The 17,808-nt window shown below is 42.9% G+C and overlaps 1 protein-coding gene across 1 annotated transcript in view; it reads right to left on the bottom strand.

Annotated features, from left to right (window-relative positions):
* The window catches only part of grin1b (glutamate receptor, ionotropic, N-methyl D-aspartate 1b), a 69,933-nt gene that overhangs the window by 39,484 nt on the left and 12,641 nt on the right, over nucleotides 1-17,808 (bottom strand). The window contains exons 4-5 of the mRNA XM_078249685.1: nucleotides 5,951-6,048; nucleotides 4,588-4,709 (exon numbers count right to left, since the gene is read on the bottom strand). Coding sequence (XP_078105811.1) covers nucleotides 4,588-4,709; nucleotides 5,951-6,048 — 220 coding nt within the window. The remainder of the gene's footprint in view (nucleotides 1-4,587; nucleotides 4,710-5,950; nucleotides 6,049-17,808) is intronic.

Below are 17,808 nucleotides of genomic sequence, written 5' to 3'. Positions count from 1 at the left end.
ACAGTAATTTTAGCATCGTAAAATGGGCATTCTAAAACATCTCTGAGGCTTGCTCTGGCTGTCTTGAGCCTGTGCGTGTAGGGTGCACCACTATTTCATTCCAATTTCGGGTCTGTCAGTCACAGTGAAAACCGGGGACATTTCTGGGGGACAGCTCCAGACTGGGACAGGTCACCGAAACCGGGGACTGTCCCAGGAAACCAGGGACGTCTGGTCACCCTACATTAGTAGCTAACTATTCTAAGTGAAGTATAAAGCTCTATTGGGCAGAGATGAATCTCTAACTTTACCTCTAACTCACAACAACAATGTATAACCTCCAATCTTAATGTAAACATAACCATTACGAACAGCAAACATGTAGCCTAACCATCTCCAGACTCAAATGGTTACAGAGATTTTACATGAACTGAACATTACCGCTTGGTGTGCCAGTCACACCTGTTTAGGTGGTGCTAAGCTAACATCCTCCCTAAAACTAAAGGGTACAACAAGCTACCGTTTCTCCTTTTGGTGAGTTAACTTCCTTCCCTGAAACTGTTCTTAACTGAAGCAAATGAGCTCTACTGAATAATTCCAGATCACAATAAACTTACTCCCTTAATCAGAAAAACACAATCAGCTAACTTTACTAAATAATACTAAGTAGAGCTGGTTATTCCAATTAAACACTGATGGTCACAGCCCACTGGTTTATCATATTAAACTTAATGTGTTCCACTAGAGCAGAGCACATTATTTCTAATGAGGAATGCTAACAGTGTTAACAGACTGTTGTTCAGTTAGCTGAAGCACCAAATGCAGAAGCTTTTTCCTCATAATGTGAAAAGTGTCTGGTGAAGAAAAACAACATCAAAATCCATAATGTCACAGTAATGCTTATAGGTATCTTTTTGGGGAATCGTTTCAGAAACAACCTCAGCACAATCCTAACTTTACAGATACAGGGGTGGACCCCATTACAGGAACACTTGTGTAATCCAACATAACAATCCTGCAGCACAAACAACCTCTGAGAAGATTCAGTTTTTGTAAGTTAGTGGTAAATCTGCGACGCTGTAGAGTTGTTGTAGTATTGGGTTAGACTTCAGCTAAAAGGTGTTCACGTTATTCTGTACATCAACTGCATAAAATCCAACCTAGAAAAGCCTTTAAAAAACCTGCAAAGAAGTTTAGGAAGGTTGATTCTAACCATTCTCGCCTTACTATCTTAAATCTACCGGAGCCACCACCTGGTTTTTGCATGAATAACAGCCAACCATAAAGATAATGAATGAATAAATGAATAGTGAGTCTCCAAGCTCCAGCAGTGTTGACTGTTTGTTTTTTACGAGGATGAGAGACTTTGTGTTTAAGGTAGGCTTATAATGTTTATCTGTTTACACCAACAATAAAGGGCCTGACTCCTACGTGTCCCCACATTAATGCATACACAGTGTATACAGTGTGTACCTATAGTCTGTCAGGGACATGGGCATATGACGAAAATTAAGTAAAGTGGACTTTGCAAAGTTGTGTCTTGTTGTAGGAAAATTATAATATTTTTGAAACAACATCCTGAGAGAATGAATGAGTCTTTCAATTCAACCTAGTGATGACCTGTCTATGTAGAGCCTAAATGAGCTGCAGCCCTGAAACATGATCTTCTCATTTGTTGTCATCTCTCTGGATAATAAATGAAATATCATTGTTAAGACTCAAACCGGTAGGCTAATGTCACGATAAAAAGGCTTTTATCTGAAACAGTTTCCCTAAAAAGAAACCTCAAACTTCTCCATCAAAGACAAAACAGCTGAGGATTATTTTCAGAGTGCAGTCTTGCTACACTTTTAAGAATATGATGTATAATGTTTTGACACATCTGGAGTTCGGGAGAGAAAGGGATGTGTAGAAAAATGACACATCATTTTCAAGAGTGCAGCAGCTGGCTGGTGAGGATGTTTTCTGAAACAAAAAGCCACGGCAACAGAGCGGGGAGCCAATTACCCAGCAGCCAGAGAAACGGCCGAAATGTTCAACATGTACAGGACGAGGTTGAAATCTCATATTAGTTTACAGGAAGTCTTCAGACCAGAGGCGGATTGAAATTTAGGATCACAGAGGATCTTATGGTGGCCAAAAGTATGTGGACGGCTGACCATATGTGACAGTGTAACATGTTTACTAATGTGCTGCTCTAACAGCCTCCATTGTGCTGGTTTCAGTCTCTCCACCAGATGTTGAACCTGCTGCATTCAGACTGCAGAGCATCTGTGAGGTCCGACACTGATGTTGGTGATCAGGTGTGGCTCACAGTCGGTGGTCCAGTTCATCCAAATGGGGTTGGAGGCAGTTGAGGTCAGGACTCAGCCAAGTTTTTTCACAGCAAACCAGTTCTATATGGCACTGCTTTGTGTAAAGGTGGACCCTGACCAAAAGTAGAGGGGTGTCCACATACTTTTGGCCGTATAGTGTAGCTCTGTTTACATAACGTACTCATCTGGCTAACTGAGTAATCCGCTGACTCATTAAAACCCCGCCCCCTCCCTGGCAGAGCGGGCTCCATGTTGCAGTGGGTGGAGCCTCTAAAGGGCAAAGCATCAAGCAGGAAACAGGAAGCAGCGGCGGCATCTTACCAGTTTGTTCAGACACACGTCATGGTAACCGTAGCGACACTAGCTGTTTATCAACCACCCCCTCATTGAACCTGAATAAAGCTCACCCAACCCCCCCTCCCCTCCCCTCCCCTCCCGTTCCCATAGCAGCACATGTTATAGTCTACTGTGAGAACGGGCAGACGGGCGGGCGGACGACACACACTATAGAAAATGAAACAAACAAAAAGATGTTAGACACATTTAAAGCCACACAATTACAATGAGCCAGAAAAGAAAACAGTGGTTAGGAACCTTTAAACATGTTTTTTTTGTTCTTCTTTTTTTATGTTTAAACGTTCAACCAGCAGTTAGAAGAAACCAGAGAGAGAAACACACCAGGACGCTGAGAAGCTAACTAACTGTGATGAGGATGAGCTTCCTTCATCAGAGACCTGCAGCACTATCAGACAGAGAGAGGCAGAGAGAGAGACAGCAGCCATATTTCCATCCAATTGCTTTGTAATCATGAAAATGATTTGATTAGTGTATCAGTAGTCTCTCACCTGAGGTTGGTTTTTGAGTAAACGGCTAACGCTCGCGACCAGATTAATAATGCTTTAAAACTATTTACTGTAACAAAGCTTTAGGATCAGTTGTTACTTGTCTAGTGACCAATAATCGTAATGACGATGGGGGAGACAAACTGCCAATCAGAAATACAGATTTATTGAGCGCAGAATTTGCGCAGCATTTCTGTTTTCTCAAATTCAGTTATTCTGTGCATAATGATAATTCATCTACAAAACTTAAAAAAAAAAAAAAAGTATGTTCTTACTGAACTCTTTTTCTGTTATCAAAGTGTCTCATTGCACACTCAGAATGTAATTCCATAACTACCTACAAGTGACTGCTGAGCATCCATTAGTTTTTAGACTGATTTCTATTGATTTTAAGATAATTTACATTTAGATAGATACATTGGAAATGATCGACAGTGATGGAATGAGATACATAGTTTGTATCCATTACCCATTAATCACACATTAATCCATCACTCTCAGAAATAAAAAACAAAACAATAACTCTTCTTATTCCTTTCTTTCAATTGATCTCTACCCTTGACTATGACTTCTGTAAACACATTCTAACATTAAGTAAACAACTGTGCAGACTCACCATAAAAAAAACTGCTCATACACCCTCGCAATTACCCAGCTATTCCCTACCAACCATTTCAAATACCCCAACAATCACCTAGCGACCACCTATTAACACCCTACACCATCAAATCATATGCACTCATATTTATTTCCAGCTTTTTAAAACTGTTAAATCAGAATTTGTATTTTGTAATTAGCAAACAAAAAAACAAAATTAAAAGATTACAAACCTGCTTCTTTTAAAGAAAATGAATAATATCAGTAATATCTGATTTTAAAAAGATATTTGGGGAGAAAAACCCTTGTGTTGCGAAGTCTCTCCTCTTGTGTTATAGTTTTTTTTTTTTAATTACTGTGAGTGTCTGCAGCTAATTTTCCTCTTTACTTTCCCAAGCTTGTTTACTGTGAACTGTGTTAGCATGAATCAAATCTTTTTGTGCAGCGACATGTCACCCTGATATGTCTGAAGTCAGTTCAGTTTCAAAACCTTAAAGCTGCCAGTACAAATATAGAAACAATAGAAACGTAGCCAACAAAAGTCTAACAACTGCGCCTGAGGACTTTGATCTTGAGCAGATGACAGGTTTATTTCTTGATGAGCTGCTGCATCTTGTGATTCAATGTGTGATGCCCAATATCACAGCTTCATTACTGTGAACTGCCTGGTGAAGCCTGTTTTATTCACTTCAGCGTCACTAATAGAAAACGCCTGCTTTTACTTTAATTTTACTCATTGCAGTTAAGAATGATCTTGACAGTTGGATGGAAGCAATGCTGATAGATAGAGATAGAGAGAAACGCCCAGAGGAGGGAGTAGAGAGGGGAGGAAGATGAGGCAGAGGTTGATGTACCATCTGGAGCTTCATTCAGAGCTTTGCCAGTCATCTCTCTCTCTCCGACCAGCCAGACGTAACCAGAGCCGGTCATGTTGAGCTGACGAGCTGCTTTATACACTGCTGCAGCTTCGTCCTCACTGCAAGCACACACAAGGCAAACAGATTTGTTGCTATTGTGTATGTCATTCACAGTACAACAGTACACAATTATATAGTAACTCCTAGTAACAATTATGTACATCCTAACAGTCTTCAGAATTAGCATGACAAATACCTAATAGCCTACACCAAGCAACCATCTAGCAACACCCTGAAAACCACTACAAATACCCAACCCTCCACGAGGTTACACCCTAACAACCCCCAAAAGCATCATAGCAACCACATATCAACACTACTGCAAACACTCCACAACACACTAACAACCACTCTCATCCACCTAGCAACACCCTGACAATCACCTAATAGAAACTACCCAGCCACATTGCAGCACAGAAGCAATTACTACTAACACCAAAGCAACACCCTTACCCCTGACACACACACATGAAATACCTGGTAAGCACCCAATAAAGCTATGGTAACCATTTAGCGACAACATAGGAACTCCTTAGAAACCAACCAAGCACACTAGCAACCACCTACTTATGTCCTTGGAAACACACAATGACATTTTAAAAGACTCAAACAAATTAAACCAAATGAATAATAGTACAACTTTTCATGTTTGGTTAGTCTTTACTGACTGAACTGCTACAACTACTGTCTTTGTTTTTGAATTTGTTTAGTTGCATGTCTAGCTGTATCTTAAAAGTTAGTGACAACCTTCCTTCTGTGTGTCAACACCCCATCAACCACTGACTTGTAGGGATGCACCGATTTTACTTTTTCTCCCCCATTACCTATACCCAAACTCAGGGTATCACTATGCTGAGCACCAATCCAATACCAGTGATATTTTCCCCACATCTAAACCTCTCTGTGAGGAACTGAGGTCTGAATGAACTGAAGTCATTCATCATCTGGTCGATACCAAATCTGCTTAATTAGGTCAGTATGAGCGCTGATATCGATCCAGCAGATCAACACTCAAGCAACTGCACAAAAAATACGAAAGCACACTTCATACACCCTAGCAACAGCCTCGCTACAACGTTGCAGCCACCATATATATCCCTGCAACCATTTTGCAACTATATAGCAACACCCTAGCAAACACCTCATAACATGTTAGCTACCACATAGATATCTTAGCAACCACCTAAGAGCATCACAACAGGACAATAGCAATTAGCCCAAATACTCGACCTGGTAACCTAGTAATGCCATAGAAAAACCACCTAGCAACCACCCAAAACACTCTTCTTATTATACAAACCTGGCAGAGAGGATGATGACTCGGGCCTCCAGGTCTTTGGCCTCCAGCAGTAGAGCCGTCAGGTTGGTGTCTGGGCTGAAGAGCAGCACCTTCTCTGCCTGAAGGACCACCACGCAGGGCGACAGGTCACATCGAAGGACATTGAGAAACACGGCAGAACAAAACACCACAGAACACATCATAGGACACACATTATTAGCTGTGAACCATCAAATTCCCCTCCCTGTCCCACCCCTGCTCCCATGACCCCAGCCTCGACCATGCTCCCTCTCACCCACGCTACCACAGGGGGAGGGGGGCAGGGCCAAGAAAATGGAGACAAAGTGTTCAAGATCTGCTGAACTGAAAGAAAACTCAAAGTTGAAGCTTGATTACAAAGGAGTGGCAAAAAGTTGTGTGTGTTGTGGTGGCACATGCAAACTGAGGCGCTTTCAAGACTCCAACCAACCAACCAATCAGGGACGTGCATGTTAGAGAGTGCTGATGCAACCGCAAATTAAAAAAAACAGTTTAGGTGGAGAGAAAGGAAGAGGAAAAGGGGGAGGAGGGAGGCAGGGAGCACAGGAGCAGGAGAAGGGTGAGGAGGAGAGTTCATTTCCCAAAAGAAAAAGAGAAGGAGGTTTGATGTTGCAGAAGAGTGAGAGGATCCTGGTGTGCGGTGTTCCTTAGATCTGCAGACAGAGCCAAGCCTCAGCCTGGCTGCATGCAACCCTTCACATGGAAAAATAACTCAGGGGGGAGGAAGAGGAGTGGGGAGTGGAGGAAGAGGAAGGGTGTCTCTCCTGCAAGTGTGAACCCATCCCCGTGTGCAGTAATCATGAAAAATCAAAAGAACGTAAAGAGATGGTGGACAAAAGACGAGCCACCAGGATAAGAGTCTATCTCTGGATCGGATTCTGGGGGGGGCGGGGCGGACTGGTGTTTGGCTACTACCGGGCGATCTCAGAGATTGGTTGGGCGGCGTGCATCATTTGACCATGCAAGTTTATACCTTGGGTGTTCTCCTGAAGTCAAAGTTCTGTTGGTCGAGGTTTTCATAGTTCCTGTTTTTAGTCTGATGAGTAATGTGCACAGAGAAAATATGCAGACACAGAAGAAGATTATAGACAGTCAGAAGAAATGAGGGCCAGTAAAGCATCCAACAAATGATTCAAGTCTGACGGGATGCTGGAGTACGCAAACACATCACAGGCTGTCCACCTCCCTGTCCACCCATCTGTCCACCTGCCTGTCCACCTGCCTGTCAACCTGCCTGTCAACCCGTCTGTTCACTTGCCTGTCCACCTGCTTGTCAACCCGTCTTTTGCAGCGGCTCCATGCGGAGCTTAGTGCCGCCCATGATGATTGTGATTGGTTAAAGAAATGCCAATAAACCAGAGCACGTTATTCTTCCATCCCGGAATGCTGTGTGGATTAGCCAGACCTTCCTCCGAAGCATGTGAGGATGGTTTGGCAAAGTGAGACTATAAGTAGCCTAACATTGATGTCTTTTGTTTCTCCTTCTGTTGTTTTAGAACCACACACACGTATTATAGTATATCAATTATAGTGCCTTTGCATCTGTATCTATATTTTAGTTTACAATAAAACCACCCAAAGATAAGAGATATCCCTGAGCTCCATTACTGGACTGATCGAGACAATTACATGAAATGCAAAAACACATTATGTCCAAAAACAACAGGCTGTAGTTGAAGATGTGTTGAGATGCAAGTCAGCAGAGGCAGGGCTTGTCAACTCTGTCCACCACGGTGCAGATGAAATTATCATTCCCATATTAAACAATAAGCCATGTCTCCAAAATAGATAAAATTCAAATAATCAAATGGCAGGAAACAAGTTACACAATGTTTTACTACCTAAAAACTGTAAATGCAAAACTAAACTTCCAGTAACAAGTAATTCCTTCAAATACAATTTTATTTTAGGGAAAATAACTCTAACACTGTAACAAGGTGACCTTATGGTTCATTTCTTCAGTTATGGAGATAAATATACACCTGAAACCTGCTGTGAACAGATCTGTGTTTTATTTTTAGGCAGACGGAGAACAAAGAACCAAAATATCAGTTTGAAGAAGGAATCAGGAAGCTGTCGAACTCTGTTCTTACAAGCACTTCACAGCTGATTCATTAACCAGTCCCTCCAGGATTTTGCGGCCTTTTTTTGAGATTGTTGCAGCCCAAAATGCCTGATTTTGCGGGAGCTTTTGTAAAAAATTGCGATAAAAATGTCTTTTGTATTTTTGTTGCAATGAAGTTGCGAGAGACAGTGAAAGTTGCAAAAAAAAGTTGCAATTTTTGTTGTTGTATAGTTCTTTAAAAATAAAAAGGAAACTTGTTTTGGGGAGAATATAATTATTCTGGGCTGAGTTTTCCTAGTAACCTTACCAAAAAGGCTCAGGATGCTGCAAATGTTGGTATAATATGAAAATGGCTGGTGGATTTAAGACAAAAAATATAATTTATTGAATGAATCAAATTTGAAAATATGTGTCAGTGGCTTGTTGATCTTTACATTGTTAGTTAATTTCCTAAACTGGCCTGGGACACACATTCATACGGTTTGATAAATTACTTAATGGACTTATCATTGCACTTACAATAATGAGCGTAGCTGTCCTCAGTTTAGGTCATCCTGTACGTCTCATCTGCAGATTTTCCTGCATCCACCATGTGTGTTTATGTCTGTGTGTGTGTGTGTGTGTGTGTGTGTGTGTGTGTTTGTGTGTGTGCGCACCTCAGTCGCGGGGGGAACTGAGCAGCAGCCCCGCCCGCTGCAGAGAGCTGACAGGATTGAAAGAGCAGCAGCTTTCAGAGACTTTAGAGTGAAAAAACGTTACAGCGTCCATTGATGTTAAAATGTATACAGGTTGGCAGGACGGTCTGAAATGTTTTGTCTTTTGCTGTACGTTTTGTTGGTAAATGTGAGATGTTCGAGTCACACACATCTCGTCTTCATATCAAACAAGGAAATGAATTTGGCGACGTACGTGTGTTACGTCAACCCGTTCTCACTCCCGCTTGGTCAGTGGCTCTCAGAGTCACATACTGATACAAAGTCTGGCACGTGGGACTGCTGGGATTGGTTGAAGTCGCAGGAAACTCTGGTTATTGGTCAAATTTGCGTAAAAGTTGCGGTGATTGGTCAAAATTGCGAGTCGCACCAAATTCACGGTGATTGGTTGAATTTGCGTGAATTGTTGCGATCGCGACATCGCGAAATCCTGGAGGTACCGATCAACAGCAGAGCTGGAAAACCACATTTATTTTAGCTTCAACATGTACAGTATATTAGTTGAAGCTGTATGAAATCCCTCATCCACCGACAACAGCTGATAAAATCTGACATTTCAGCTAAACCATCAGCAGCTAATTGACAATCTGCTTTAACTTTCTAACATGAAGGAAGTGTTGTTTCAAAATGTGCAATTAACAGTAAATCTGCAGAGTTTTACCATTGTAAACTGAAAATTGAGGAGGGGCGGAGATTATCTAAAGATCAATTATTTCCATTGTATGGTACGGCTCGACTAGCTCTTTTTTGGTTTTCCATTAGCAAAAGTCAATAGTACCGGTTACTTTATTTGGTATCACCTCGGCTATGTTCCAAGTGAGATGAGTTCAGCTAAGAAACCTACATTGAGGGGGATACTATCTGCAGTGGAAACTGAAATGTAGAAAACCAAAAAAATACCAAAAGCAAGTCGAGCCGAGCCGGACCATAAAGCATACTGTAAGTAGCCAAGTCTATATCCTCGACTCCTGGGATTGATCTGGTGCCGCAGGAAATTCCGTTGGCTGCATGTCTTTTCGCCGATGTCCGTTTCCTTCCGCTCTCTTTGTGTTGGAATTCGGTGGATTTATGAGGACTATGGTTAACTGCTCCTCAGATCTCTGCAGGGTAAATCCAGACAGCTAGCTAGCTATCTGTCCAATCTAAGTTTTCTCTCGCATGACTAAAACAACTTTGAACGTATACGTTCCACCAAAACAAGTTCCTTCCTGAGGCTATTTTGCAGCGGCTCCGTGCGGAGCTTAGCGCCACCCATGATGATTGTGATTGGTTAAAGAAATGCCAATAAACCAGAGCACGTTATTCTCCCATTCCGGAATGCTGTGTGGACTAGTCAGACCTTCCTCCACAGCATGTGAGGATGGTTTGGCAAAGCAAGACTATAAGTAGCCCAACATTGATGTCTTTTGTTTATCCTTCTGTTGTTTTAGAACCACACACACGTATTATAGTATATCAATAATAGTGCCTTTGCATCTGTATCTATATTTTAGTTTACAATAAAACCACCCAAAGATAAGAGATATCCCTGAGCTCCATTACTGGACTGATCGAGACAAATACATGAAATGCAAAAACACATTATGTCCAAAAACAACAGGCTGTAGTAGAAGATGTGTTGAGATGTAAGTCAGTAGAGTCTCGGTTAGTGAACAGCTGCTGCCTTAGTTTCAGTAAAGTTTGTTTTATCTTTACTCTGAAAAGTCCTCTGATGTTAAGTTGGTGTGGCGGCACAGCGTCCCATTAGTCCTCAACCCAATCCGCTCCAAATGTTAATCTCATTAAATTTACATCCTGACGCAAAGTCCCTGAACCACATACACACACACACACACACACACGCACACACACACACACACACACACACACACACACGCAACCTTTATACAGCTTTTTAATTCCTGTCTGTTTCAGACTGAACCTGTTAATGTGTAAAGGTTTTGGAGGTCACACAGTTAACACGTTGTTGTTATGTTACATAACCCATTTCTCCCATAAAGCCGTGCCTGTTGATGCCGCCACAGCAAAAAACACAGAAGAATAGTAGTTACTGTATGTAAAGCTTACTTCAGTTCTATGAGTTAAGGCTCAATTATACTCCAGAAAAGACGCGTACATGGACAGCTGTGGACCCCAGGGCGAATAGTTTCTAATTTCTCCAGGACTGCTTTTTATCATTTATCACCCAGTCTTTGCATTTATTTGATTAGGTTTTAATAAAAGTGCTTGTGACATCTCACATGTAGCTTACAACTGAACATTTAGCCCACTTTGTAGAAAATACCAAGATATATATTGTGTATCGCCATTCAACCGAAAAAATATCAAGATATGATTTTTGGTCCATACCACCCAGCCCTAAAATAAATGTGTGTTAAGTCACTATCTATTGCCGAATGAGGTAACACAATAGTGATTGTGCCAATGGCCCACTGATGAAGGTGTCTGCAACTAGATGTTGCCGCTTAACAATTGTTATAAGCTGCTTGTACAATCAACCTATACGGCCGTTTTTTGATGAGGACGGTCTGTTATCGCTATAGGCGCTCTGCCAAAGAGAACGAAGCGAAGATCTTCGACATTGTAACTTCAAGCAACATGAAGGCTTTTAATGTGAAACATCTGTGCAGGAAGTGTTGAGTTTCATTATTAGTCACTTAACACAAAATGTGCTGTGGAAATGAATATGATGCAGATACATAATTTAGATATATAATTTAGATAGATAGATAGATAGATAGATAGATAGATACACAGTATATGTTAGTTACCTGCCTACATGTGTTCCTGCTGACCTTTACTTTGAAACTGTCTTTTATCTGAGCGTTTACAGTTTATGGTGCACAGTGAGTTTGCAGAGACACAGTGAATCTTTGATTCTCCATACAGCGTGTAACTGTACAGCAGCCTCTGTGATATTCATCATTATTACATTATGATGTTTAATTCAGAAACGTTGCAGTTCAGTTCACCTACTTTAACTAATGTGCTGTAATATTCATGTTTCTCCTCCAACATGCATGAGTCTCACTAACGCTCCTCAGTGAGATAGGAAGTCACATTTTTAACTAATCTGGACTCTTTTTACTGCAAAATTCATAATATTTCCACATGTCTCTGTGCTCCACATGTCTCTGTGCTAAATACAATTTTAAAATATTCTGCTTTGGGACTAAGTCATTTGTTGTGCTGTAATTTATTTTCTCCTGTTTTATCTTATTTTTATCTTCTATTTTATTTTACTCTTTTCTGAAATGGACCATTCTGCATAATGAGTATTTTTTACTTTTGGTACTTTAAGTATATTTTGATAGTGATATTTTTGTACTTTTACTTGAATGGGGATGTACTGGACATTCAGAACGATAATTACGTATTGTAACTCCAGATTCTATGAGTATAGGCGTAGCCCTCTAAGGGCTGTCGCTGTTGGGTTAATCCCTTCGCACATGCACAGTCGTGAAGATTTTCTTTCCCACCCTAGCGCTCAGCGCAGGCCTCAACTACGTCCGCAAATACTGTATGTTACAGGAGCGGAATCGTTGCTCTGCTCCCAACATCAGCATTTTCTTCAGCCAATGTCAGTGGGGCAGATGGCCCGAACCTTAGAGGGCTACGCCTATACTCAGAGAATCTGGAGTTACAATACGTAACTATCATTCTATTTCGTATAGGCTTTGCCCTCTAAGGGCTCTCGCTATTGGGTTAGGGCGAAGCTGATGTAGTCAATGCCACCTGCGATACAGGGTCCACAAGCAGAACATAGACTAACTCCTCTCCTTATTTGATACATTGACAAGTCATAGTATTGAGTTTTGAAAGCCTTGGGAGTGTTCCCTGTAGTGCACGAACAGCTGCTGTTTGTCTGATGTCTGCTGTGCGTAAAACGTACAGTGATAACGCGCGCACCGGACACAGTCGGTGAAAAGCCTCCTCCGTGTTGTTGCCACGAGGCAGAGTAAAAAAACCCTTGAGGGAAAATACCCTTGACCGAAATGAGCTCGTTAAAGCTTTTGGCGTGAATGAAGGGTTTGACTGTAAAGTGGCTGCGCTCCCGTCCTCTAATGGAGAGGCAGGACGGTAAAACCGACAGCGCACATAAATCACTCGCCCTCTTAGCTGTCGTCAGGGCGAGGAGAAGCGCTGTTTTCAGTGACAACATCCTGAGAGATGCTTGTGCCAGAGGCTCAAAAGGGGGTTTCCCCAGAGCTCGGAGCACCAGGGCTAAGTCCCATTGGGGTGTGAGAGACTGCACAGCGGTCTTCTGTCGCCTGACCCCCTTCAAAAGACGTTTCACCAGGGGGTGCACAAAAACTGACCTCTCTCCATAGCCTTCGTGGTAGGATGAAATGGCCGCCGCGTAGGCTTTGACTGTAGACGGAGCCAAATCATTATCCACTGTTGAGATCTCTGTTTGAGATCAGTTCAATTCTTACTTTCCTCAACACCACTAATGTTTGGAGATAAGTTAAAACGAGGGGTAGAGGGCACGATGTGGGCTCTGCACCTTTTTCCACACACCAGTGTTGGAAGGCAGACCAACGCCCTGCGTAACCTGCCGTAGTAGAGGGGGCTCTGGCCCCTTGGATAGTGCGCACAACGGCACGGGGCTAGCCTAATTTCTCCAAGCGATCCCGCTCAGCAACCAGGCCCATAGCTTCTGGCTTATCACCAGGGGGTGGGATATTGCGCCTTTTAGCTGTGACAGTGCGTCCTTGCGCCACGGCAGTTGCCAAGGGGCCCCCGCCAGTAGCTTAGTCAGAGTCGGGAACCAGGATATGCTCGTGCGCTCTGGTGCCACCAAAATGGCCGACAGGTTTTCCTCCTGGATGCGTTCCAGGAGGCGAGGGATCAAAGGGTACAGGGGAAAAGTGTACAGGAGGGCTCTGGGCAAGGGTTGGTGAGAGAAGGCGTCGACCCCGAGGGGTGGATTGTCCCGTGTGTTCAAGGAGAACCACAGTGCGCACTGTGTGTTCTCTCGTGAGGCGAACAGATCCACTGTCGCTCTCCCGAAACTGCTCCATAACATCTGAACGACAGTGGGATTCAATTTCCACTCGTTGTGAGAGGGCCCCCCCCTCGACATTAGGTCTGCCGCCCGGTTCAAGACCTAGACCAAGAAGGTTTCTGGCTATTTTCAACAGCCGAGCCGAGCGCACGTCCTGACGGTTTATGTAAGCTGCAGCTGTAATGTTGTCTGTCCGCACAACGACATGTCTCCCCGCTACCACTGGGGCAAAATGCATTAACACTTTCAGCACCGTGGACAGCTCCAGGCAGTTTATGTGTGGGAGAGGGGAAGCTGGCCATCTCCCCCCCACTATCTGTGACTCACACATTCCTCCCCAGCCGGTAAGGGTCTCTAAGGGAGGTAAGGGAGGAGGCGTCTCTCCGCCTCCTCGGCCGCTTGATGCATATAGGACGTGGCCGTCTGTAGGCGGGGCCCAAATAGCCCATCGGGGGCTATGGGGCCATCCAGGAGCTCACGTCGGACTTCCGCGGGTAACTGAGACATGTGGAGTCAGATATTGTGCTGGGCCACAGTCTGCCACGCCATTATCTGAGATAACGCCACCGTGGATGCCGTCGTCAGGGTGAGGACGGCAGTCGTAGCCTTGCCAATCTCCGTGGCTAGCTCCGGGGGAAGCGCCCCCGGTGTGGTGGCCACAACGATTCCGCTCCTGTAATACACAGTATTTACGGACGTAGTTGAGGCCCGCGCTGAGCACTAGGGCGGGAAAGTAAATCTTCACAACTGGGCATGCTCGAAGGGATTAACCCAATAGCGACAGCCCTTAGAGGGTGAAGCCTATACGAAATAGAACATTCATATAGCAGCAAACAAATATTTGCTATGTAAAGATATAGTGGAGTAACGGCATCCTGAGCAGAGAGGAAATGAAACTCCCTCTGTGTGTGTCTTGTAATCCGAGCTTCTCTGTTCTTTGGTCCAACCGCACGTGCATGTTAGTGCATGTGGCCATGAAAAAATTTAGATATTCACGTATTGGGGTACGGTCTGTGAGAGCCTTGTGGAGGCAATCCCAGCTTGCTGTTATCTTCAGTGTTTCGAGTGGAGCCCCTTTAAGCAATGTTTTGAATGCAGGTCTTTTACTTGTAACAGAATATTTCTACAATGTGGTATTACTGCTTTTACTAAAGTTATCTTCAGATCCACCACTGAGGATAAATAAATAATAAAAGTGATCTGTCTGTCTGTCTGTCTCTCTGTCTGACTTGAGGACAGACAGACAGACAGACAGACAGACAAATGGTTTAACAGTGAGGCAGGTCGACAGCTGTGACAGAAGCAGCTGAGATGTGTTTGCCCAACTCCGACTCCTTCAGTGTCGAGGAGATGAGAAACCAGACAACAGACGGAGGTGAAGAATTGAAAGATGATGTGAACGGACAGACAGATCAACATATTCTCACTCCCATCGCGTAAAATACGGACGCTTGGTCAGGTGCCTTTGCCGTTGTTATTGACGCTAAAAGTCTCCTTGAGCATCATATCTAAACGCGCTTTATCTAAACGCGCTTGGTCGGGACTATTGGCGTCACTTTTGATGCAGTTAGGTTAAGGAAAAGGTTGTGGGTGGGCTTACCTTTCCATGACACGCGGGAAGAACGGGACGGTTGGGTTTAGTAAAAGAAGAAAGCAACGGTTGGGTTTAGGAAATGTGACACACGGGACACGATCCCCAGTCTCCTGGGTGAAAGTCCTGTGTTGTTTGACCCATCCACCACCCCAACCAATCTCCCTATGCAGACTTTCATACTACTCGCTATCGTTGTTGCTCTTTGTGCTACGTCATCTTCAAACCCCGTGTAGCTGCTGCTCTCCCTGGTGCATTCTACAAATACGCTGAAGGGCGCTTTTTGCATCGCTTCTGATGCTGACAGCCACTGCCCAAAATGTCCGTATTTTATGAGTTCGGAGTAAGAACGGGTTGGACAGATACATGGAAACAGAGAGACACAGAGAGAGACAGAACTGAAGAAAAAAAGTACATTTATTTTTAATGTTAAAACATGAAAAAAAAAAACATAAAATGATAAGAAAATCAACTAAAACTCCACCAAGCTGGCACAAAAAATATTGAAATAACAGAAAAGGTTTTTAGAAATTAAATTATTTCCAAAATACGATAAGAAAAATCTATTGAACATCTACATGCACATTGGTGTATTCAGGAGGTTATATATATATACAGTATCTGACAAAAGTGAGTACACAACTCACATTTTAGTAAATATTTCGTTATATCTTTTAATGGGACAACACTTAAGAAATTACACTTTGCAACAATGTAAAGTATTAACTGTACAGCTTGTATAACAGTGTAAATGTGCTGTCCCCTCAAAATAACTCAACACACAGCCATTAATGTATAAACCGCTGGCAACAAAAGTGAGTACACCCCTATGTTAAATTCCCATAGAGGCAGGCAGATGTTTATTTTTAAAGGCCAGTTATTTCATGGATCCAGGATACTATGCATCCTGATAAAGTTCCCTTGGCCTTTGGAATTAAAATAGCCCCCCCACATCATCACATACCCTTCACCATACCTAGAGATTGGCATGGTTATATGTCGGTTAGCCTAATAGCTGGTTTGATTTGCATTGAGAGATGATTTTATGGAAAGTACCCGATGCCAATCTCTAGGTATGGTGAAGGATATGTGATGATGTGGGGCTATTTTAATTCCAAAGGCCAAGGGATAATTTCTTCAGTGTTGTTCCATTAAAAAATATAATGAAATATTTACTAAAATGTGAGGGGTGTACTCACTTTTGTGAGATACTGTATATATATATATATATATATACATACACAAAAGAGTTTTAACTGTGTTTGATTTTATGTGGACATCTCAGCCTCTGTCACTTGTCAGATTCCAGTTTCTGACTAAAAAACATTCTTGGTGGAGATATATATAAAAAAAAAAAAAAAAGAATAAAGAAAACAGAGAGTGATGAAAGAGAAGCTGCTTTGGAGCATCTAGCAAAAATAGTGTAAAAGCCAGGACGATAATGGAGGAATGAAGGAGGGATAAAGAAGGGATGAAGGAGGGATGAAGGAGGGATGATGGAGGGATGAAGGAGGGATGAAGTAGGGATGAAGGAAGGATGATGGAGGGATGAAGGAGGAATGAAGGAGGGATGACGGAGGGAGGATGGAGGGATGAAGGAGGGATGATGAGAGATGATGAGAGATGATGAGGGATGATGGAGGGATGATGGAGGGATGAATGAGGGAGGATGGAGGGATGAATGAGGGAGGATGGAGGGATGAAGGAGGGATGATGAGAGATGATGAGGGATGATGGATGAATGATGAAGGGATGAAGGAGGGATGATGGAGGGATGATGGAGGGATGATGGAGGGATATACAGAGAGCAGTTACAGTTCTATAAACGTGTTGATCAGATAATCTAACAAACCCCAGAGCCAAAAAAATGTTTCAGTCATCAGTGTTTTGAGGACATATTTAGAGAAACGTGTACACATTCACAGACTGAGATACAGTTTCACAAGCACATTTACAAATAGTAACTACAATACAGGCCTAATACTTTAGTAATGTCTTTAAAGTCCTTCCCCAGACATGTTTGAAAGTATGTAAAACTACTCTGCTATGGTTAACATTTTGTTTAACATGATTATTCCACATAGAAAGTCTCTAAAAAAGGACTGGATGCACTGATCTACTTTCTCCCTTATTGAGAAATTCTGGATCTGGCCTCGAGCCCCGCCCACCACCACTACTTGTGCTATGTTGACCGGTGAAAGAGCAGTGAGCATCAAGATGGCTAGAAACATTGAAGAGATTCAGCCATACTTGTTTGAGCCTAACAGCAGGTTCAGACAGGAGACGGTAGAGTCATGAAGCGCCGCAAAATTTTGTCCACTTCCTTACAGGCTGTTCAGAATGGATGTGCCGCAGGTGTTTATGTCTACAGACTGATTTTGTCACCGCGATTGCGTCACGACTGTGCGAGATGCATTGACGGAACTTTACAGGTGTCTTGTGGTCATTTTCTGCAAAGTTCCT

This window comes from Sander vitreus, chromosome 5 (genome assembly GCF_031162955.1).
Source record: "Sander vitreus isolate 19-12246 chromosome 5, sanVit1, whole genome shotgun sequence".
NCBI lineage: Eukaryota > Metazoa > Chordata > Actinopteri > Perciformes > Percidae > Sander > Sander vitreus.
The sequence above is the reverse complement of the archived record's forward strand: the minus strand, read 5'-3'. Positions and strand labels throughout refer to the sequence as shown.